Source organism: Hyla sarda, chromosome 10, assembly GCF_029499605.1.
Source record: "Hyla sarda isolate aHylSar1 chromosome 10, aHylSar1.hap1, whole genome shotgun sequence".
In the NCBI taxonomy this organism is placed as follows: Eukaryota; Metazoa; Chordata; class Amphibia; order Anura; family Hylidae; genus Hyla; species Hyla sarda.
In genome coordinates, this window is record NC_079198.1 from 68,366,682 (window position 1) to 68,390,091 (window position 23,410).

General features: G+C 45.7%; 1 protein-coding gene across 3 annotated transcripts in view; it reads right to left on the minus strand.

The window, feature by feature from the left end:
- Positions 1-7,845, minus strand: part of LOC130294411 (serine/threonine-protein kinase BRSK2-like) — a 409,324-nt gene extending 401,479 nt beyond the window's left edge. Inside the window, exon 1 of one of the 3 annotated variants that reach the window (XM_056544139.1) lies at positions 7,173-7,845. In XM_056544139.1, coding sequence (XP_056400114.1) covers positions 7,173-7,284 — 112 coding nt within the window. In that variant the 5' untranslated portion in view covers positions 7,285-7,845. The remainder of the gene's footprint in view (positions 1-7,172) is intronic. The other 2 variants (XM_056544141.1, XM_056544140.1) reach the window with 2 other exon arrangements.
- Between the last annotated feature and the right edge of the window lie 15,565 nt (positions 7,846-23,410).

The window sequence follows — 23,410 nt, forward strand, 5'->3', positions numbered from 1 at the left end:
TCGTATGTCTTAGGGGGGATTAAACTGGCAGAGTCACTGGTAGAGAAGGATCTGGTGTACTTGTAGATCACAGACTACAGAATAGCATGCAATGTCAGGCTGCTGCTTCCAAGGCCGGCAGGATATTGTCATGTATAAAAAGTGGCATGGACTCAAGGGACCGGGACATAATACTCCCCCTTTATAGAGCATTGGTACGGCCTCACCTGGAATATGCTGTTCAGTTTTGGTCACCTGTCCATAAAAGGGACACTGTGGAGCTGGAAAGGGTGCAGAGACGCGCGACTAAACTAATATGGGGCATGGAACATCTTAGCTATGAGGAGCGATTAAAGGAGTTACAATTGTTTAGTCTTGAGAAGAAACGTTTAAGGGGGGATATGATAAACGTATATAAGTATATAAATGGCCCATACAAAAAATATGGAGAAAAACTGTTCCAGGTTAAACCCCCCCAAAGGACGAGGGGGCACTCCCTCCGTCTGGAGAAGAAAACGTTTAGTCTCAAGGGGCGGCACGCCTTCTTTACCATGAGAACTGTGAACTTATGGAACAGTCTACCTCAGGAACTGGTCACAGCAGGAAAAATTTGCAGCTTTAAAACAGGATTAGATACATTCCTGGAACAAAATAACATTAATGCTTATGAAGAAATATAAAATCCCATCCCTTCCCCAATATCGCGCCACACCCCTACCCTTCAATTCCCTGGTTGAACTTGATGGACATATGTCTTTTTTCGACCGTACTAATTATGTAACTATGTAACTATGTGAACACACTGGCTGTAGAATGACGACTATGGAATGAGAGAGACAGCAGAGACAAGTCTGTAAGAAAAAGACCTCACCAGGGCCTCATGCACAGTTTAGACTGCTCACTGCTGCTTTATCAGGCCATACATGCTGTGGCTGCTGCTGTTTAGGCTTTGTATAGAGATAAAGAAGTGCATGATCACCTCCTCTGCGTGTGCAGTGTATAGGGACATAGAAGTGTGGGATCTCCTCCTCTGTGTGTAGTGTATGGGAGACCTCATAGACATTAGGATCCACCTACCAGCTCTGGAAGAACTTAAAATTATAGATGAAGCCAGCAACGCATACATCTGCTAAACAAAATGTCATAAGCAAGTTATATAATGTCCAGAAATAGTGCTGCTTCTCATGCACACACACAGGGAAGCTTAGGCCATGTTCACTTTGCTGTGGGGCTCCACAATGTGAAGCTCTTTTGACAATTCTGTTGATTTTAGTGGCAAAAAAAATAGTGCATGTACAATTTTTTTTCTTCCATAATCTACCGGATCTCCGACAGACCCCATTCAAGTCAATGGGATCTGTTGGGACTCTATGGTGACCCGGTTTTTGGGCCTTTCGGCGTGAGCCGAACGGACCCTTAACGGGAAGGAGTACAACGGCAAGTGAACTTAGCTTTATCTTGAAAAGTCACCTGAAACAACAAGTAAGCTTTAAGTTTTGCTAAAACTTATCTCCCATTGCATTTGAAAAAGTTTTTATCTGTACAGTGGATTCAGAATCTAGTTACATAAAGTCACGCCTAGCCAATAGCTGCATGAGTTGCCCCAACAGCCTCAGCCCCACCCGGGAGAAGAGATGAAGCTCTTTTCTTTTCTCTAGAATAGTCTAGTCCTGGCTTTGCTCGGGAGATCATGTTAGGCTGAGTTCACACCACGTTTTTGCAATACAGTTCCCGTATCAGGTTTTTGAGGAAAAACGGATTCCTCAAAACCTGACTAAACTATATCAAAACGTGTTTACAAATTTTAACCCGTATACAGTTAAAAACCGTATATGGTTTAAAAAATGACATCCGGTTGCATCCGTTTTTAACTTTTCATTCCATTTTGAATAAAGTTTTACTTGAATAAACTGTGCAAAGTCAAAAACCGTATGGTGAAAACCGGATGGAACTGTACGCACATACGGTTCTGTATGTTCCCACTGACTCCCATGTAAAAAAAAAAAAAAAAACGTATACGGTTTAATACAGTTTTTCAACCGGACCTAAAACCGTGGTAGACTACGGTTTTGGGTACAGGAAAAAACCTGACAAAACCGTACACGATGCAAAATGGACACAACCTGATGCATCTTTTGGCATACGGTTTTCAATGGAGAGTCAATGCATACGTTTTTCAATACGGTTCCATGCGGTTTTCACATAGAAAACGTATACGGGAACTGTATTGCAAAAACGTGGTGTGAATGCACCCTTAGTTTTCTCATCTTCTCTCACACCACATGTTTATGGGGATATCTGTAACAAATAAGCTACATTGTCACTAGTCCTGTCTACAAGCAAGATAAAGGGGTTATCCAGGAATAGAAAAACAGAGCTAATTTTTTCAAAAAATGCTCCCCATCTGTCTCCAGAGATGGAGATACATGGGAGCTGTTTTTGAAAGAAATTAGCTGTGTTTTTCTATTCCTGGATAACCCCTTTAAGCCTACCCAAAAGTCCCACTGAAAGAATTAATAAACTTTTTAGCATCATCTTCAAGGGGTATAGTTAAGTTAAATTGAATAAGGACTTAGTTGTCTACACTGGATGTACTTTTGCCTCTGGTTGGACCTGTTAAGTCTGAGGAACTTCACCTGGATGTGCTTTTGTAAATTCGTATCCAAGAAGTAAGTGCAGTGGAGTCCTACAGTCTCTTGACTATGGTTCATCCCCTGTGAGAATCCTTGTTCAGTTAGGAAATAGTTGTCTTTGCATGTCTACACCTGCATTTAGACAAATTCAAATACATGTACAAGAGCACCGGTCACATTACAGTCAAATTCCTGCTAAAATGCAGTTTGCGGCAGTTGCATCAACGTAAAGGGACAGTGACCAGGTTTTGCTTCTCCTGAGTCTCAAGCTGTGTTGTTAAGTGGTAAAATTCAAACAATGTTTTAAAGTATATGTATTGTGCTAATCTGCATCTGAAGTTACAGTTGTTTACCAAAATCACGGCTGTCAGAAGTCTCATTTCTGGGCTTTGTGTAAGGGGAACAGCTACACTGAAATGGTATATGGAACATAAAAGGGACATTTGTGAGTTGACAACCCTTAGGCTGGGTTCACACCACATTTATTACATTCGGGGAACGGATCCGGCTGGGAGATGGGAAAACCAGGCGCTCCTGTATTCCAGCCGGTCCTGATCTCATTTATTTGAATGAGCCGACCAGAGTCAGATAGTGACTCCAGTCGGCTCATTTTTGCCCCGTATCTGGTTTTCTGGCTGGACTGAAAGCCACAGCATACCACGGTTTTCAGTCCAGCCAGAAAACCGGATATGGGGTAAAAATTAGCCTACTGGAGTCACTATCTGACTCCGGTCGGCTCATTCAAGATGGGCACCGAGTCTGCCTGGGATACGGGAGCGCCCGGTTTTCCCATCCCCCAGCCGGATCCGGTTCCTGTATGTACAAAACATAGTGTAAACTCAGCCTTAGTCACGTGACATCCACTTTAGGAACTACTTCCCTCATCCTGATTACTATCATTTTCTTTACTGCTCACCACTTGAACATAGCCTAAAATATTCAACCTCTACTACAAAAATGTAAGATAAACCTAAAATGCTTGTATTTGTATTATACAAATATTTTACATCACATTGTCACTGATTTCACAATAGTCTGATCACATGACCTCCTTCTTCAATTTTTAACCTGGCCACATTATATTCTCCTTGATTTTCTCTCCACTGCATCCACTTTATGCACTTCAATCCCTACTGGAAAACTACTTGACACATTACTTCAGTTTCTTGTGCACAGTAGTCTGCCTCAGTGCTATATGCCCAACACTACCCCATTACTTTCTATGTACTTCCTGGTGAGCTTGTGCATATACACAGCAGCCAATCTGAAAAGACAGAGCTGTCTAAGTGAAAAGTGAATGGCTGTCTAAGGATATGATGGAGATGGATTTCAGACCACCCAGTCAAAGCTGTAGTGAGGCAAAGACTAAATGCAGAAAACAAATAGCACGCAAGTATTAGCCATACATGGGTATATACATATCATATTTAAGACTGTAAATAGACACCTGCTTGGGATGATTATAACTTTTCTTCTGTCACTGGTAAAATAGTGATGGGCTGACACGTGGAACAAATGATTGGCGATCTTGCGCTTGTTTACTGAGCTTATTACAGGGCTCAACTATAAGGCCATGAGGACAAAACAAACGCTCACATGATCATTCGTACTGCTATCATTCGTTGTCTTCAAAGCAAGTTCAGTTGACAATCAAGCATTTGCTGGTACGTCAGCTCATCGCTGGCTCTACTACACAGGGTGATATCAATCTGTTTGGTCAATAATCTGTGTGATAGGGCCCTCATATATTCGTCAAAAAGCTCCATGCAACTTTCTGTGTGGCAGGAGTACTTTATGGCTACTTCTCCTACCTGGGACAATTTAGGTATCGGTTGTTGAAGGGACATCAGATCTGACAAAATGCTGCTAACTGCTGTCATGGAAAGGATGCCCCTTGTCCCAATAAGTAGATTCTGTTTAGTTCTCAGTATCTGCATATCATTCTTGACATTATCAGTATTTAAAGGGGTTCTTGTCCCTTCCTCCGATGCTTTCTTCTTCTGCTTCTAGGGGTCAGTACATAATACTGCTGTTGAGCTAATCCAGGGCTGCAGTGATGAACCACCGCGACAGGTGATTGACTGAGCAGCGGTGTGATGTATTGGGCCTGGGGACCAGGAAGAAGGCCAGGCCTGGGGTAAATACAGGACACTGCCGCTCAGCCTTTTGCCGGCTAAAACAGGACATCGTTGCTGCCAGTGACATGTTGACCCCCAGAAGCAGAAGGAAGACTGCACCAGAGGACAGAACAGCTATTCCAGCAGCACCAGGGAAGCAGTGTTGTTTTAATGCTGGCATTCTGGGAAATATTAAACAAAGCTACATCCCAGGTATTCCCACAATCAGCCATTTGGATCTCATTGCAATCTACATGTGTTTCAGGAAGTAAAAACAGACTAGAAATGCAACACATAATACTGCTTCCAAAATTTTGCATGAAATGTATGAAATAGTTCATGTTTCCTCTAGTTGTAAAACTATACCTTGAGTATTATAGTACTCAATAGATGCTAATCTGAACATGATGTGAAATGACAACACATGACGTTGGCCTGCAGATATGAAGGTGACGTTTAGCTATTAGGAGAATGGATTCTCCTTGTTGCAGATTCTCCATCCACCTAGGTGAATCCTCTGCTTATTTCCCTTCATGTTTTGTACCACCCTTTCCCAATGACGTGAGATGTAGGGGTAATGGCCGTATGTAGCTCCATACATTACTCCTTCAGCAACAACCTGTCCATTTCACATGCAAAAAGATGTTTAAACCAGGAAAAATAAGACATTTATGGACTCTTAGGGGAGTCTGCATTTTGCAGAGCTATTATTAACCCTGTAATATGGGTCTGCACATGGTGGTGAGGATGACCTCTAGTCATGCCTTGATTTAAGGCCAAAGAGTCACCTTTGCAGCATGATCATAGTAGAAAGTACACTTCTTGTTCTGTTCTAGCCATTGCAATATTTGCCCTCATCTGACTTCTAGGTCTAAGCTTCCCCATATATTTTACACCAGGACAAGAGATTGCTGCAATAGAAAGTCTATCATTTCTACACACAGTACATCCCACCCTTCCTCTGGATAAAACTATGTCTTGCTCAGAATCTACCCTCTCTCATTGAGCAGCACAACATAAAAATAACCATCACGACAAGAGCACGTAACAATCTCTGTGAGGTATTCCCAAGATAATTTCTACAACCCATGCATATTTCAATGACACAGACAGTTTAATATTAGTTCACTACTCATTTAGCAATGTATTGCTATAGCATGTAACCTTGTCATATACAAAAAAGTATCGTTCTTCAGAGTTTAAAAGGAAATAGTCATATCATTCCACCTTAGCCCCCTTGAGAACGATGGACCCTCTTGGTGCTGGGCTAAAGGGGAGTGTTCTTGTGAGGTGCCGATGTGTTGATGATGGGAAATTATATGAGATGTCAGCACAGCTGGAGGCTAAAGCATTGGAACGCTATATATTTCATGGATAGCTCTTTTTTCATATCTGATCATTACATCAGAAGCTGTAATGTAACCAGGTCCGTACTGCAGAGGATCTGCTATATGCTGCAGATCCCTAGAGCAATGCACTGTTCCACAGTATAATGCAGTTCCCTAGAGCAGAATCCCATATATAATGCAGGTCTGTACAGCAAAGAAGCTAATACATTATTTACACAAATAACCCTATATAATCCTGTAAGGCATAAGAAGCCAACCATAAAACCATTCAGTCTTATTCCACCAAATAATAAAGTCAGTAAAATATTGTTTTAGAAATGTTTTACAGCAAGGAGAGCCTGCACATTGATGGGCCACTTGATATGGAAAGGGTTTACCGAAGACTCATTTCCAGCATAAGATGGTTGTTCGAAACAGTTATGGCAGCAAGGGTGTCCTATCATCATGATGTATATGTCATAACTGTAAGGTAAGCATGTCACAAGGAACATCCTCATCTGAATCCCTCAGAACAGAGGAAACCTTTTTGATCCTAAAATAGAAGTATGTAACATCAAAGAACAGAACAGGATCCTCACATTATAGAAGAGAACCTTTACATGACACCAAAAGAACCTCCATGTGACAGGACATATGACATAACAGCTCCATCCCATCATCGGAGATCTTGACATCACCAACCAGAATGTTTACAAAATAGGACGGACCCCCAACAAGCAATACATCCCGTAGCAAGAAGGCAAAAAAAGTAACATGAAAGTCCTACAAGAAAAATCTAATCAAGGTCTTTTTGGGGTAGACTAAGGGTTAGCGTGCCCTTACTCCTACCCAACACTTATTCCACATGAGACTTTCTCAAGAATCCTCTACCTAAGGTTTCCCTTCAAGGATACAAGCAAGTTAGCTTTCCCACCTAGGGATTATTCCTCATCCCATCTTCAAATCCCTCGGTAAACACTTCACCTTCTCTCGGATACACATCTCCTCTCACATAGTCATCATCATGGAAAACAGAAATGCCATGCAATCGCCTATATCCATTAACATTTGCAGGAAAATAAGAAGTCTCAAGCAGTAAGAAATAGAAGGCCCACCTGTCTGTCCTTTGCCAAGCGTTTTCTCCAGTCTATAAGGTCCAACATATTGGGCATGTTGCGGCTGCTGCTGGTACGGGTGAATTCCACCTGCCTCCTTTCCACTGGACATGGTTCCTGAATTTGTCCCCCTTTATTTTACAAGGCCTGTCCTTTTCTCCCAGGCTAGAACAAAAGAACAGGGGGAGAGAGATAAACAGTGCAGTGGTTGTCTTCTCCCTTTCCCTGCCTCTCTTCTTCCAGGATCCCCTTGTATTTATTTTTCCTTGTAATTTTTTACTATGGGTCTTTCCTTTTTTTTTTTTTTTTTTTTTTTTTAATGGGGGGGTAGAAGGGGGAAATTGATCTGTGCTCCTCTTTGCTGATGCATCCAAGGGGAGGGGGAGTGGGGAGAGAGAGGAAGGGGGAGGGTGGAGGGGATGCTACACTCCTGGTACCAGCATCATCAGGAGGAATGCAGCCCTGGGTACTGCTGGATGCAGATCAGATCTTGATGCTGCTGCTGCTGTTTTTGCTGATGTATTCAGGCCCCCTCCTTACAGGCTTTTCTTCAGTAATCTCTCTCTCTCTTTGCTACCTCCTCTGCAATGTGCAGACTGCTCTCTCTCTCTTTCTCTCTCCCTCTCTCTCTCCTTACATCAGCATCCGGGGATTCAGTGACAGCTACAATTAGTTTAACCCTTCCTCAGCCTGCCTCTCCTGTGCTCACCACCCCACCTCCACCCACATGCACACACTTACTCCCTGCAGCCTGCTGGGGTGGCACCAGCTGTAGTCACACACACACAGGCAGTACAGTGAAAGGGAATGGCAGCTTGGAGGAGGGGCAAAGACCTCTCAAATTAGTTTAGGTTATTAGCCATTCACAATCTGAAACCAGCTGGGAGTTGTGACTCACTAAACTCATGTAAAAGATGGGAATGGCTAACAAATGTGCAGCAGACGAATACGGGAGGAGATCACGAGGGTAGAGCGATTGCAGGGCATTCATTATTCAGCAAAGACCTTTGGATGGATGGGTTGGACCATGTCCTCTTTCCCTTCCTGATCTAGTCCATCATGTATGATTTAGTTGGGCTGGAGACTGATGACCTTAATTACTTTGTTTAGCCTAAGGTAACAGACTACACATACCACTGCTAAAAGGAGATAATGTAATATAAGGCTATAACGCATGTGATAACCAGCTTTACCAGTCATCTGCTCACATAGCCACACAGGGAAAATCCCTACACGAAAAAAAGGTTTATATACTGAGATGGCATACAAGTTTCCATGCCTTGGGGGCCCTAGAGGCTGTGCAGGAAAACTGTAGATACAGAAGACAAATGATTGACTGTCCATGTATGGGATGTCGCCACAATGTTTACCCAAGTAATAGCTAGTGTATAAGACAGGACTATTCTATCCGAACCTGAATGTAAATATATGGCTCCATCATATAAACTGCTAAAAAAAAAAATAGAGGGAACACATAAACAACACAATGTAAACAACACAATGTAAACAACACAATGTAACTCCAAGTCAATCACACTTCTGTGAAATCACACTGTCCCCTCAGAAAACAACACTGATTGACAATCAATTTCACATGCTTTTGTGCAAATGGAACAGACAACAGGTGGAAATGATAGGCAATTAGAAAGACACCCCCAATAAAGGAGTGTATCTGCAGGGGGTGACCACAGACCACTTCTCAGTTCCTATGCTTCTTTGCTGATGTTTATGGTCACTTTTGAATGCAGGCGATGATTTCACTCTAGTGGTAGCATGAGACAGAGTCTACAACCCACACAAGTGGCTCAGGTAGTGCAGCTCACCCAGGATGGCACATCAATGTGAGCTGTGGCAAGATGGTTTGCTGTGTCTCTCAACGTAGTGTCCAGAGCAAGGAGGCGCTACCAGGAGACAAGCCAGTACATCAGGAGACGTGGAGGAGGTCATAGGAGGGCAACAACCCAGCAGCAGGACTGCTACCTCTGCCTTTGTGCAAGGAGGAGCAAGAGGAGCACTGCCAGAGCCCTGCAAAATGACCTCCAGCAGGCCACAAATGTGCATGTGTCCACTCAAACGGTCAGAAACAGACTGAGGGTGGTATGAGGGCCCATCATCCACAGGTTGGGGTTCTGCTTACAGCCCAACACCATGTAGGAATTTTGGCATTTGCCAGAGAACACCAAGATTGGCAAATTTGCCACTGGCACCCTGTGCTCTTCACAGATGAAAGCAGGTTCACCAGTGTGAACCTGTTTTCAATTGTGAAGAGCACAGGGCGCCAGTGGTGAATTTGCTCATCTTTGTGTTTTCTGGCAAATGCCAAACGCTGCACATGTGACAGACGTGACAGAGTCTGGAGACGCCATGGAGAATGTTCTGCTGACTGCAAAATCCTCCAGCATGACCGGATTGGCAGTGGGTCAGTAATGGTGTACGTTGGCATTTCTTTGGGGGCCACACAGCCCTCCATGTGCTTGCCAAAAGTAGTCTGACTGCCATTAGGTACCGAAATGAGATCCTCAGACCCCTTGTGAGACCATATGCTGATTTGGTTGGCCCTGGGTTCCTCCTAATGCAAGACCTCATGTGGCTGGAGTGTGTCAGCAGTTCCTGCAAGAGGAAGGCATTGATGCTATGGACTGGCCCGCCTGTTCCCCAGACCTGAATTTGATAGAACACATCTGGGACATCATGTCTCACTCCACCCATTAAAGCCACGTTGCACCACAGACTGTCCAGGAGTTGGCGGATGCTTTAGTCCAGGTCTGGGAGGACATCCCTCAGGAGACCATCCACCACCTCATCAGGAGCATGCCCAGACGTTGTAGGGAGGTCATACGGGCACGTGGAGGCCACACACTACTGAGCCTCATTGTGACTTGTTTTAAGGACATTACATCAAAGTTGAATCAGCCTGTAGTGTGGTTTCCACTTTGATTTTGAGTGTGACTCCATATCCAGACCTCCATGGGTTGATACATTTGATTTCCATTGGTAATTTTTGTGTGATTTTGTTGTCAGCACATTCAACTATGAAAGACAAAAGTATTTCATATGATTTGTTCATTTTTTCAGATTTAGAATGTGTTATCTTAGTGTTCCCTTTATTTTCTTTTGAGCAGTGTAGTTTATAGTGATGTATAGGTGTTATTTTTCTCGGTATGTACAAACCTGTAGCTTCTCCTAAAGAGTCTTGCAGTTGCGATGCTGCTCTATTCCACTATAGAGCTCACCATTGGTTAGTTTTGGTCTATGTCTCATAAGAGGTGGATCTCAGAGATCATGATATCTAATCCATAATTGTGCTATATATAACGTCAATAGCTGTCAGCTATTGAACAGCTAATGTAAACCAGTCCCTGCATGCACATAAACATTTGGCTCAGCTGAACATTCATGTTCTCTGAATAAGGAGAGGTGAGCTAAGCTCTGGCGATGGCTTATGCCCCCAAAAACATAAGGAAGCCTTGGTTGTAATCCAATATCCCTGATTCTTCTCGTCCACTAACATTATTTGTCAGAAAAGTGTTGGAAGGTCTCAATACACATTAGACAGTCGGTGTGTCCTGCCAAAAATCCCTGCTTTAGCCAACTTGTGTATGGGGGGACTTGACCATCTGCTAGTGTTCTCTATTACCAACTACTAGTGCACTATGTATGGCCAATTTTCCATAGTTGGTGCTAGATGCTTCCTTCTACTGTGCAATTCCCAACTCAACAGTAGACTAAGTTTTGCTAGTACATATGTAATATATGTTGGGGCTATGGGGGCTTTTTGCTGATATCCCCATGTATACCTCACACAATATGTAAACGCAACCTAATTCACATCCTCAAGTACAGCATTCCGCACAGCTGTTATGACATGGCAGTGTGACGCCCATCAAGGGAACTGGAGAGAATAATTGGACAAAAAATACTGCTTGCACCTTCTTTTTCTCCCGCTATTCCCGTCAAAAAACTATGGCGCCCGACGGACCCCATAATAGTAAATTGGAGCCATCACGACCTGTCGTGCCCGTTGTGCCCCGTACTTGACAGGGCGCAATGGCAGTATGAAAGGGACCTAATGTATTATTTCAGTTTTGCAAGTGTTGAAGGTTCTATTTCTGGTATTATTTTATTTACTCGCAGATTCTTTAAACTATTACAAACAAAGAGGGTAAGTAAGGTAGTGCTTACGATTCATTTCTTAATTGCCCTTTACTGGGGAGGTATTTCCTGCGGTGATTTATTGGAAGCTAAAGGCAGAGAGGGCAATTTCAATCTTAGCAAATTGTATCCTAAATATACTGTGTACAATTGCTTACTGGAGTAAGGATGAGCATCATAGATGTAATGTTTTTAAAGGGGTTCTCCACCATAAGGTGATTTTAGTACATACCTGGCAGACAGTAATGGACATGCTTAGGAATGATCTGCGCTTGTGTTGGGGCTAAATGGCTATGTTGTGAGATTACCATAACACTGTGGCTAGCTGTTTTGTGAACTGGTATTTCCTGTTTGACTTTTCTTTTTTTGACTACAAATACAACATTTTCCTCCCTCTCACACATCAGCCACCCCACCCATTGCAGATTGATCCCTCCACCCATTGAAGCAGACAGGCTCCCTGTCATCAGCTGACTAGTGAGTCAGGTCTCTGCTGCATTGCAAGCTGGGAAAAATCTGAGACAACAGTCATTTTGTATGCTGATAAAAATAAATATTGGAGTGAAAATCACATAAGAATTGTGAGAAAACCGTCACACACAGGTACCGACACTATATTATGGACTACACTAACTTTACCGCCCCTGTAGCATATTCAAATAAAAAAAATTCCTGGAATACCCCTTTAATGCCCCAAGCTGCCTAGATATTTAGAACAAAGTTTTGGTATTAAGTGTAAAGGTACATCTGGACACAGAATTATTAGAGTCTGGAGTAGGGTATGTGTCTTCTGTGCCAAACTGGTGCAGAATTCACCCTTAATTCCTACCTGTGTGCAGGCATAAATCTTGGTAAATTTACCGGACTTCATACTGTTACGTAGGGCCATGCCCTTTTTTCGCATAGGACTTGGCGAGAGTCCATGAAAAGGATTGTGTGGGCAAATGCAAACACTGTACCACAATGAAGAAAGGGCAGCAATTGGTGGAGCACCACAAACAGGATTGCCGAGAGTCTGCCCACTACCGATCTAGTATTCATGGCCAGAGGATAGGCCATTATTTTTAAAAGCTTGGATAACCACTTTTAGGATAGTGTCATACGTGCCATATTTTGCTACGTAATATTCTGCTTGTTTGGTGCTGCCTATTTTCCTACCCATTAAAGTCAATGGGTAGCAAAATCAGCTGCAGAAAATATGCAGCATAATACGGCACATGTGACCCTACACTTACAGGAAATTTTTTCATTGGGTCTTGAAACCAGAGAAAAAGTTCAAGATTGATTGCTTAAATAGTGTTTTCACACAGGGATGTTTGGATATGATACAAATGATTCCTTTATAACATTGATCTCAATCTGACACCGGGAGGCCAGGCATTCCTATGCTGATGAATGGAAATGGTCTGTCTGACAACACAAATGACTAACATATTGGATTCATTTCAATTACTATCAGAGTAATTATCATAGGACTGAAAATGGTTACTACAGGTCATGTACATGCATCAACATCTAACTGGCATCAGTCAGGTCTCAATGAAAACGCATGTAAACTCAACTTTATAATAGCCTAAGGGCTCATTCACAGTATGAAGTCATATAGAGCTGTCATATGGCACATAGACTTCTATAGGGCCCCAGTGTACTTCCATATGCCTCCACCCTCACACATATTGGAACAATAAAAAAAATTAAATAATTGTATGTTCCATCAGATGCAGTAACTGAGCACTTCTCCTTCTAGTGAAAATTATTCCCATAATGCAGTGCCATAGAGAATGATGGCAATTATGGCTCTGTGGAATGGAGCCGCAATGAGTCCGTGTGCCTCTAGACCAGTGTTTCCCAAGCAGGGGGCCTCCAGCTGTTGCAAAACTACAACTCCCAGCATGCCCGGATAGCCGAAGGCTGTCCGGGCATGCTGGGAGTTGTAGTTTTGCAAAAGCTGGGGCCACCCTGCTTGGGAAACACTGGTCTATGTAGAGGATAGGAGCGTCTTCAGGGTCCTGTACAGTACACACAGTGTCCCAAAAAAGTAATGGAGTCGCCCTCACCTGGTGTCCAAAAGAGCAGCTAACCCTGATACAGGTAAAGTGTACAGAACATGTAATACCAGACACCAGTCAGTGCATACGCTTCAGTAATACAGGTGTTTTACCAGTGAATGTCCATTCTGATTGGTCGGATCTTCCAGCCATTGACACGTTTCACAGATCTGGACTGTCCGTAGCATTGTATGTTGAGTCTGGTTTCAACTTAGGTCTCCAAACTGTGGACCTCCAGTTGTTGCAAAACGCCGACCGCTGTCCAGGCATGCTGGGAGTTGTAGTTTGGCAACGTCTGGAGGTCCGCAGTTTGGAGACCACTAGTCTAAGATCTTAATGTGTCTACAGCTCTCAAAGAAAGATATGTTCACATTTCAAGTGCTGAAAATGAGCAGGGGTATATTCACATGGGGCTGGTGCACTGCAGATTTTCCACAGAAGATTCATATGCAGAAAATCCTCAACGTGTTACAATTGCAGCAGAGTGGATGGGATTTGCAGAAATAACACACTATGGGGGAGATTTATCAAAACCTGTCCAGAGGAAAAGTTGCCCAGTTGCCCATAGCAACCAATCAGATCGCTTCTTTCATTTTTGAAAAGGGCCTCTGAAAAATGAAAGAAGCGATCTACACATAAATTGGCCTGTAGGGCAGATTATAGATCCACATCATAGCAATCTGCAGGGTTTTCCTATTGACTTCAACAGGGTAATCATCATCTATATATATAAAACTCAATTGGGGAGATTTATCAAAACCATTGCAGAGGAAAAGCTGACCGGTTGCCAATAGCAACCAATCATATTTCTTCTTTCATTTTTGAAAAGGCCTCTGGAAAATGAAAGAAGCAATCTGATTGGTTGCTATTGGCAACTCAGCAACTTTTCCTCTGCACACGTTTTGATAAATCTCCCCTAATGTGTGTGTGTATGTATGTGTGTATGTATGTGTGTGTGTATATATGTGTGTATGTTCCAGCATCACGTCCAAACGGCTAAAGATGTTAACATGAAACTTGGCACACATGTTACTTATATGTCAACAACAAACATAGGATAGGTGATTTAACCCTTACGAACCCCCATTTGCCAGGGTCGGGGTTTTTGTTTAAAGTCCCATACAAGTCTATGGGAAATATATGTTACTGCATAACTTCCAAACGGCTGGAGATATTTCCATAATACTTGGTCACATGTTACTTATATGTCCACTTAAAATATAGGATAGTTACTTTAATCCTTAACAACCGCCATTTGTGAGGGTCTGGGTTTATGTTTACAGTCCCATGCAAATCAATGGGAAATGTATGTTCCCACGGAACTTCCTTACGGCTGGAGATATTTAAAGGGGTACTCCGGTGAAAACCTTTTTTCTTTTAAATCAACTGGTGGCAGAAAGTTATACATATTTGTAAATGAATGATAGTTAAATTAACCCTTACCTACACCCTTATATAAAGGATGGGTTTTTGTTTCAAGTCCCATGCAAGTATTTGGGACTTCCAGTACCTTACTCCACAAGCTCTGCTTTGCATCTCCTGGTGAATGTGTTAGCCTGGCTTGCAAGCCACACCCCATTTCACAAAGACGGGATGAGATATGGGGTTGGAATATGGGGACTGGATATGGGGTCGGGCTATGAGGTTGGGATATTAGGACTGGTTATGATGAGGTCAGGATATGAGGACGGGATAAGAGGTCGAGATAGGAGGACAGGATAGAAGGATGGGATATGAGGTCAAGATAGGAGGTTGAGATAGGAGGCCGAGATAGGAGGACGGGATATGAGGATGGGATGTGAGGTCGAGATATGAGGACGGAATATGAGGTCGGGATAGGAGGTTGGGATATGAGGTCAAGATATGAGGACGGATATGAGGTCGGGATAGGAGATCGGGATATGAGGTCAGGATATGAGTTCGATATAGGAGGTTGAGATATGAGGATGGGATATGAGGTCGAGATAGGAGGATAGGATAGGAGGTCAGAATATGAGGTCAAGATAGGAGGTCGGGATATGAGGTTGGGATATGAGGTCGAGATATGAGGATGGGATAGGAGGTCAGGATATGAGGTTGTGATATAATGGGATATGAGGTCAGGATATGAGGATGGCATATGAGGTTGAGATGTTGAGACTATTACTTAGTGAGTTGTAGGTTACAAATAGAGTGCATGCTCTGGGTATCCTAGCTGAGGCTAGGTCCATGAGGCAGTTAACTATCTAAGCACCTTACAGCAGCACAGGCACTTATCATGTATTGGCCATATATATGATTGCATAACAATACTGCACTTCTTATCCCCGCACATAATGCTGGGTACCTTTTGCCTTTTTAATAAATTGCATGTAATTGCAATGTTATTATGTATTTTCAATAAAAAAAATTATATTTTGGGAATCCAATTCTAGTCCAGTGTTTTTCTCACAGTGCATTATTGGCTGGACTTAGGTAGCGACAGCAGACTTAAATTACTGGAAGTGGCTGTAGGTTTGAGGCCTTCCAGGTAGCTGGACACTAGCACTGATACATCTGGTCTCTCTGTTCCTCAGCAGCAAAAGAGAAGAGGCAGGTTGCAGCGCCTCCCTTCCTTATAAAGGGGGGCTGTACTAGAAGCCCATAGGTAAAGTGTTAAGCTGATGCCCTCTGGGTAACATGTGATAACATAACATGTGACATCTCAACCCCCTATGGGTGGTTAGGTAGATTATGTTATCAAATAAGTAATGTCATTACAAAGTACAATTGATGACGCAAAAACAAGCCCTTATATGGCTCTGTAGGTGCAAAATTTTACGCATTATGATTTTCAAAAGATGAGGAGGGAAAAACGAAAGTGCAAAAACGAAGATTGTTCTCAGTCCTTAAGGTGAAAATGGACTGAATCCTTAAGGGGTTTAAAGCAGAGAAGGACATATTGGGATTTTGTACCGCTAACATCCTCAACTGAGCTTTGTCCCATTTATTATGAGCCCCATCAATAAACCTGTCCATCAATACTTTGTTGCCCTGAGCAGGAGTGATACCATCTAGCTTTTGAACAGTCTCTAGGGCATTTTGTAAAGCTACTGCATAAGCTCTCAGAGTCTCACCTGGCTTCTGCTGTCTCTCATACAACCGGAGGCGTACCTCTGACAGAGAATGTGACTCAAATACCTGGTATAACCCCTCGACAATCTGCTCTACTGTCGCCTTCTCGGAGGCGGGCCAGGTGCGGACTTCCTCAAGTGCTGGTCCTTGTAGTTGTCCTGTGAGCAGCGGCACCTGTTGATTAGGAGGTAGAGAGTAAAAGACAAACTCTGAATCTTTTCCTTGAAATCCCTCAGGGTGAAGGGGTCTCCATTGTGCTGTTGCTGGGGCACCCACATGGTTGACATGGACTGCAAGCGGGACCGGCAGGACCCCTACCGCTGGTGTAGCAGATGTTCCAGCTGCTGGTGATGGAGGGGCACTTTCGCCGAGTTGATCAGGAGAGCTGGGTGCTGACATTTTGTCGATCTCCTTGAGTGCGCTGTCACTTTAGGGTGATTTGAGTGCGCCATCGCTTTAAGAAGATTTATGTGCGTCGTCACTTGAGTGCGCTATCTCTTTAAGATGCTTGGCAATAGACTGCAGCAGTTTAACTCTTGATTAGCAGGAACTCTCCGGGTAGCATCCCCCCTACTATGCAGCAAGTGCCCGTGGACTTCGTTGGGCAGTAAGTGGCTAACACTGACTGCTACCAGTGCTGGAGACTTGTTGTGGAGGATCGTTGGTTTGTGCAGAGTCTGCGCTGCAGCAGGTGCTTGTCGATATATTGCTGAGCCGGATGCAGCCGCCGGAAGCTTAAATATGGCTGCGCCCAGGAAACTTCCTGTTTCGTCTGGTTGGTAAAATCTTCCCCCATGTAACACAGGGCGGATCTTTGGTTCCGGCTCGCACACTGAAGAGGTGTCACCACTGGTGACTGACAGGGCTGAGCTGCGACCGCTTCCGTGTACGGGAAACACTGGACTCTGTTTAACCCCTTCAGGTACTGACTTCACACACTTGCCAATAACACTTTCTTTCACCTCCCCACTACTTTATCTGCGCCACGGTAAAGACACAGTACACTAACACAGTCCCGTATAATTTTCTGGCGCAAACTTTTTCGCAACTGCATGCGATTCTCACTTGGACACAATTCAGACTGGGGGGGAGGACTTGCGGTATATTGCTTATGACACACACCCGTATCTTGATAACAGTGACTTGACTAAGTGGTTAAGGCACACACCTGTATACTGTTCGTGACGCCACAGGGTGTAGCGGTGTAGCTGGATGTGGCAGATGATATTAACCCCAGGGGCAAGATGTTATTAAACCCTAATGTTTGTGACGTCAGAGTGGTTTTTGGGTATAGGGAACCACCCAAACGATATCTCCACTATCCCAATGGCTAGGCAGTGAAATGAGAATTCACGACCAGGTTATGGTTTAACGGAGGCTTTACTAAGGTCAGACAGTTGTTATAGTCTCTGCAGCTTGGCCAGTATCCCAGAGAAGTGGCCAGGAACACAGAAGGACCTCGCAGCTTGCTGGGACTAGTAATAGACTTTAGATCAGCCACCCAGAAAAGGATAGACTTGACTTTGGAATGGACTTTATGCTTGCCTAGACCGTAGGTAGCGACAGCAGACATAGACTTGACTTACTGAAAGTGGCTGTAGATTTGATGCCTTCCAGGTAGCTGGACACTAGCACTGAGACATCTGGTCTCCCTGTTCCTCAGCAGCAAAAGAGGCGGATTGCAGCACCCTTCCTTATAAAGGGGGCTGTACTAGAAGCCCATAGGTCAAGCTGCGGGTCATGTGTTAAGCTGGTGCCCTCTGGGTAACATGTGATAACATAACATGTGACATCTCAAAGGTCCTTTAGATAATTACATTAGTCCTCCAAAGGTCCTTTATACTGTCTATACATTAGTATACTGACTATACATGTAGTACAATAAATAACATTAAAGTAACAGCAGGGGAGACACTGCAGGAGAGCCCCCAGGTCACTGAGGGACTCAACCTGACAGGGCCCAAGTGTAGTGCAGGACCATGTCCTGAACTGGGACATTACACTAAGTTTGCATGATGTTTCATAATTCTGTATTGACTTTCAGCTAACATCTGCGTTTTTTTAACTAAAAAAATAAACAAACAAACAAAACATGCAGCGATTCAGTGTATTTTGTGGTATATTTGCACTGTCAGATGCAATAATTTTGAAATATAATAAAGCATGCAAAAACAATATGTTTTGCAACTGCTTTCCTGAGAAAATTTTCAGTATTTCTTAATGAAAAAGCCAGTTTAAAAAGTGGCCACTAGGGGTCCCCCTGCCTCCTGGGACACATACCAGTCCTGCAGTGTCCAGTGGACATCCACATTTCATGGACACCATGAGTGATTGACAGGGCTGCAGGCAGGTCCAGGGCCCTCTGGGAGTCAGAGCAGAGTGAGGGAGGGGAAGGAGTCATCACAGTGAGGAGAAGAGAGGGACACACCCCATGCCTCTGCATGGACAGAAACCTCACTGAGCAATAACTGCAAGTAAAAACACATAAAAATGTAGATGTACATGATCAGAATGAGGTACTGAGACACATATAACAGTTATTTTTTTTTTTTTGGGGGGGGGGGGTGGATCTGACAGGTACCCTTCAACAAAAAAGTGTAAACCCACCCTAAAAGAGGCAGATTTAGTGTCAGTGTCTAGGGCAGTAGGAGCAGTAAATACAGCCCTGCACATGTTACTAATTCAGTCTCTGAAATGATGAAACTTCATACAGGTTGGCATGTACTGTGCCAATTATAGTGATCTACACTCATCTTCCATCTGCATCTACCAGAATCCTAAACACTAGACACAAGGAACAGCAGAAATGAACTCTGGTCTCTTTAAAGCTAATTGTCTTGTCAGCACTGCTTCATGCGTACAGTAACTTACTGCTAATGAGAACAGGAGAAGTCTCCACCAAATAACATTTTAATACTGTTACGCCTAGCGCTCCGGGTCCCCGCTCCTCCCCGGAGCGCTCACGGCGTCTCTCTCCCTGCAGCGCCCCGGTCAGTCCCGCTGACCGGGAGCGCTGCACTGTCATGGCCGTCGGGGATGCGATTCGCACAGCGGGACGCGCCCGCTCTCGAATCGCATCCCAGGTCACTTACCCGTCCCGGTCCCCTGCTGTCATGTGTTGGCGCGCGCGGCTCCGCTCTCTAGGGCACGCGCGCGCCAGCTCTCTGAGACTTAAAGGGCCAGTGCACCAATAATTGGCTTCCACCTGCTCCCTGGCTATATCTGATCTCCTCCCTTGCACTCCCTGGCCGGATCTTGTTGCCTTGTGCCAGTGAAAGTGTTTAGTGTGTCCAAAGCCTGTGTTACCTGAACTTCTGCTATCCAACCTTGCCGCCTGCCCCCGACCTTCTGCTACGTCTGACCTTGCCTCTGCCTAGTCCTTCTGTCCCACGCCTTCTCAGCAGTCAGCGAGGTTGAGCCGTTGCTAGTGGATACGACCTGGTTGCTACTGCCGCAGCAAGACCATCCCGCTTTGCGGCGGGCTCTGGTGAAAACCAGTAGCCTCTTAGAACCGGTCCACTAGCACGGTCCACGCCAATCCCTCGCTGACACAGCGGATCCACAACCCGTAAGCCGAATCGTGACAGTAGATCCGGCCATGGATCCCGCTGAGGTGCCGCTGCCAAGTCTCGCTGACCTTACCACGGTGGTCGCTCAGCAATCGCAGCAAATTGCCCAACAAGGACAGCAGCTGTCGCAGTTGACCGCCACGTTACAGCAACTTCTGCCTCTGCTACAGCAGCAACCATCTCCTCCGCCAGCTCCTGCACCTCCTCCGCAGCGAGTGGCCGCTCCTAGCCTCCGCTTGTCCCTGCCGGACAAATTTGATGGGGACTCTAAACTCTGCCGTGGATTTTTGTCTCAGTGTTCCCTGCATATGGAGATGTTGTCGGACTTGTTTCCTACAGAACGGTCTAAGGTGGCGTTCGTAGTAAGCCTTCTTTCAGGAAAGGCCTTGTCTTGGGCCACACCGCTCTGGGACCGCAATGATCCTGCCACAGCCTCAGTCCAGTCCTTCTTCGCTGAAGTCCGGAGTGTCTTCGAGGAGCCAGCCCGAGCTTCTTCTGCCGAGACTGCCCTGTTGAACCTGGTCCAGGGTAATTCTTCAGTGGGCGAGTACGCCATCCAATTTCGTACTCTTGCTTCTGAGTTATCATGGAATAACGAGGCTCTCTGCGCGACCTTTAAAAAAGGCCTATCCAGTCGCATCAAGGATGTGCTGGCCGCACGAGAGATTCCTGCCAACCTGCAAGAACTCATCCATTTGGCTACCCGCATTGACATGCGTTTTTCTGAGCGACACCAAGAGCTCCGCCAGGAAAAAGACTTAGATCTCTGGGCACCTCTCCCACAGTATCCGTTGCAATCTACGCCTGGGCCTCCCGCCGAGGAGGCCATGCAAGTGGATCGGTCTCGCCTGACCCAGGAAGAGAGGAATCGCCGTAGGGAAGAAAATCTCTGTCTTTACTGTGCCAGTACCGAGCATTTCTTGGTGGATTGCCCTATCCGTCCTCCACGTCTGGGAAACGCACGCACCCAGCTCACGTGGGTGTGGCGTCTCTTGGTTCTAAGTCTGCTTCTCCACGTCTCACGGTGCCCGTGCGGATTTCTCCTTCAGCCAACTCCTCCCTCTCAGCCGTGGCCTGCTTGGACTCTGCTGCCTCTGGGAATTTTATTTTGGAGTCATTTGTGAACAAATTCCGCATCCCGGTGACCCGTCTCGTCAAGCCGCTCTACATTTCCACGGTCAATGGAGTCAGACTGGATTGCACCGTGCGTTACCGCACAGAACCCCTCCTGATGTGTATTGGTCCCCACCACGAAAGGATTGAGCTCTTCGTTCTCCCCAACTGTACCTCTGAGGTCCTCCTCGGTCTGCCATGGCTCCGGCTTCATTCTCCCTCCCTTGATTGGACCACCGGGGAGATCAAGAACTGGGACTCTGCTTGCCATCGGAAGTGCCTCTCCCCCCCTCCCAGTCCCGTCAGGCAAGCCTCTGTGCCTCCTCATGGCTCCCGTCCTTGTGTCACCCTGCCCCGTGCCAAGCTTCACCCTCTGCCCTCCCTCCCCATTCCAACTCCTGCTGTACTGCCTGCCGTTGAGGAAACCCTCCATTCTTTCCCGGTGTCCTCATCCCAGGGGAGGCAGTTACCGGACAAAAAAAAGGGGAGACCTAAGGGGGGGGGGGTACTGTTACGCCTAGCGCTCCGGGTCCCCGCTCCTCCCCGGAGCGCTCACGGCGTCTCTCTCCCTGCAGCGCCCCGGTCAGTCCCGCTGACCGGGAGCGCTGCACTGTCATGGCCGTCAGGGATGCGATTCGCACAGCGGGACGCGCCCGCTCGCGAATCGCATCCCAGGTCACTTACCCGTCCCGGTCCCCTGCTGTCATGTGCTGGCGCGCGCGGCTCCGCTCTCTAGGGCGCGCGCGCGCCAGCTCTCTGAGACTTAAAGGGCCAGTGCACCAATGATTGGTGCCTGGCCCAATTAGCTTAATTGGCTTCCACCTGCTCCCTGGCTATATCTGATCTCCTCCCTTGCACTCCCTGGCCGGATCTTGTTGCCTTGTGCCAGTGAAAGCGTTTAGTGTGTCCAAAGCCTGTGTTACCTGAACTTCTGCTATCCATCCTGACTACGAACCTTGCCGCCTGCCCCCGACCTTCTGCTACGTCTGACCTTGCCTCTGCCTAGTCCTTCTGTCCCACGCCTTCTCAGCAGTCAGCGAGGTTGAGCCGTTGCTAGTGGATACGACCTGGTTGCTACTGCCGCAGCAAGACCATCCCGCTTTGCGGCGGGCTCTGGTGAAAACCAGTAGCCTCTTAGAACCGGTCCACTAGCACGGTCCACGCCAATCCCTCGCTGACACAGCGGATCCACAACCCGTAAGCCGAATCGTGACAAATACATTGCGCATAACAGTGTAAGGAGATTCTTTGGCTGGATTAGGATGCTTTCACACCACGTTTTGTACTTACGGTTCCCGAATACGGCTGGGAGGAGGGGGGCCGGGCTTAATCGGTGCGCCCGCACTCAGCTGTATTCGGAAACCGTATTTAATGCATGTCTATGAGCCGACCGGAGTGAACCACAGCCTCCGGTCGGCTGCGTTTTCGGCCGTATGCGGTTTCCCGACCGTAGGCAAAAACGCGGTTGACCACGTTTTTGCCTGCGGTCGGGAAACCGCATACGGCCGAAAACGCAGCCAACCTGAGGCTGCGGTTCACTCCGGTCGGCTCATAGACATGCATTAAATACAGTTCCCGAATACGGCTGAGTGCGGGCGCCGCGATTAATCCCAGCCGTATTCGGGAACCGTAAGTACAAAACGTGGTGTGAAAGCACCCTAACATGGAACTTTTTGTATATTAATTTAGTTAAAATTAGCCCAGTGCTGCCCAGTTTTTCCTACCTTTTCCATGTGGGGGAGGAAAAACAACAAAGGAGGAAGCTTTTGTCCTCATATCCCGTCCCTAAATCCTGACCCCATATCCCCTCCTCATATCCTGACCCAAAATCCCCTCCTCATATTCTGACCTCATATCCCGTCCCCATATCCCGCCCCTATATCCCGTACCCATATCCCGACCTCATATCCCTTCCCCAAAGCTAATCCTCATTTCTAATCTTCATATCCCGTCCTCAGGTGGGGCTGCGTTGTGGTAAAGATATTGTAAGCTGAAAAAGGTGGGCGTGTGTTTGTGAGATGGCATGCAGGGAGGGTGTGGCTTACCATCTGGACTGACCCATTCACCAGGAGATGCAGAATGAAGCTTGTGGAGTAAGGCACCAGAATCCTTATGGTGGCAGGTTAGAAGTTAATTTAACTATTATATATTTTTATTTGATATATAAGTAACATGTGACCAAGTATTATCGAAATATCTCCAGCTGTTTGGAAGTTATGCAGTAACATAAATTTCCCATAGACTTGTATGGGACTTTAAATAA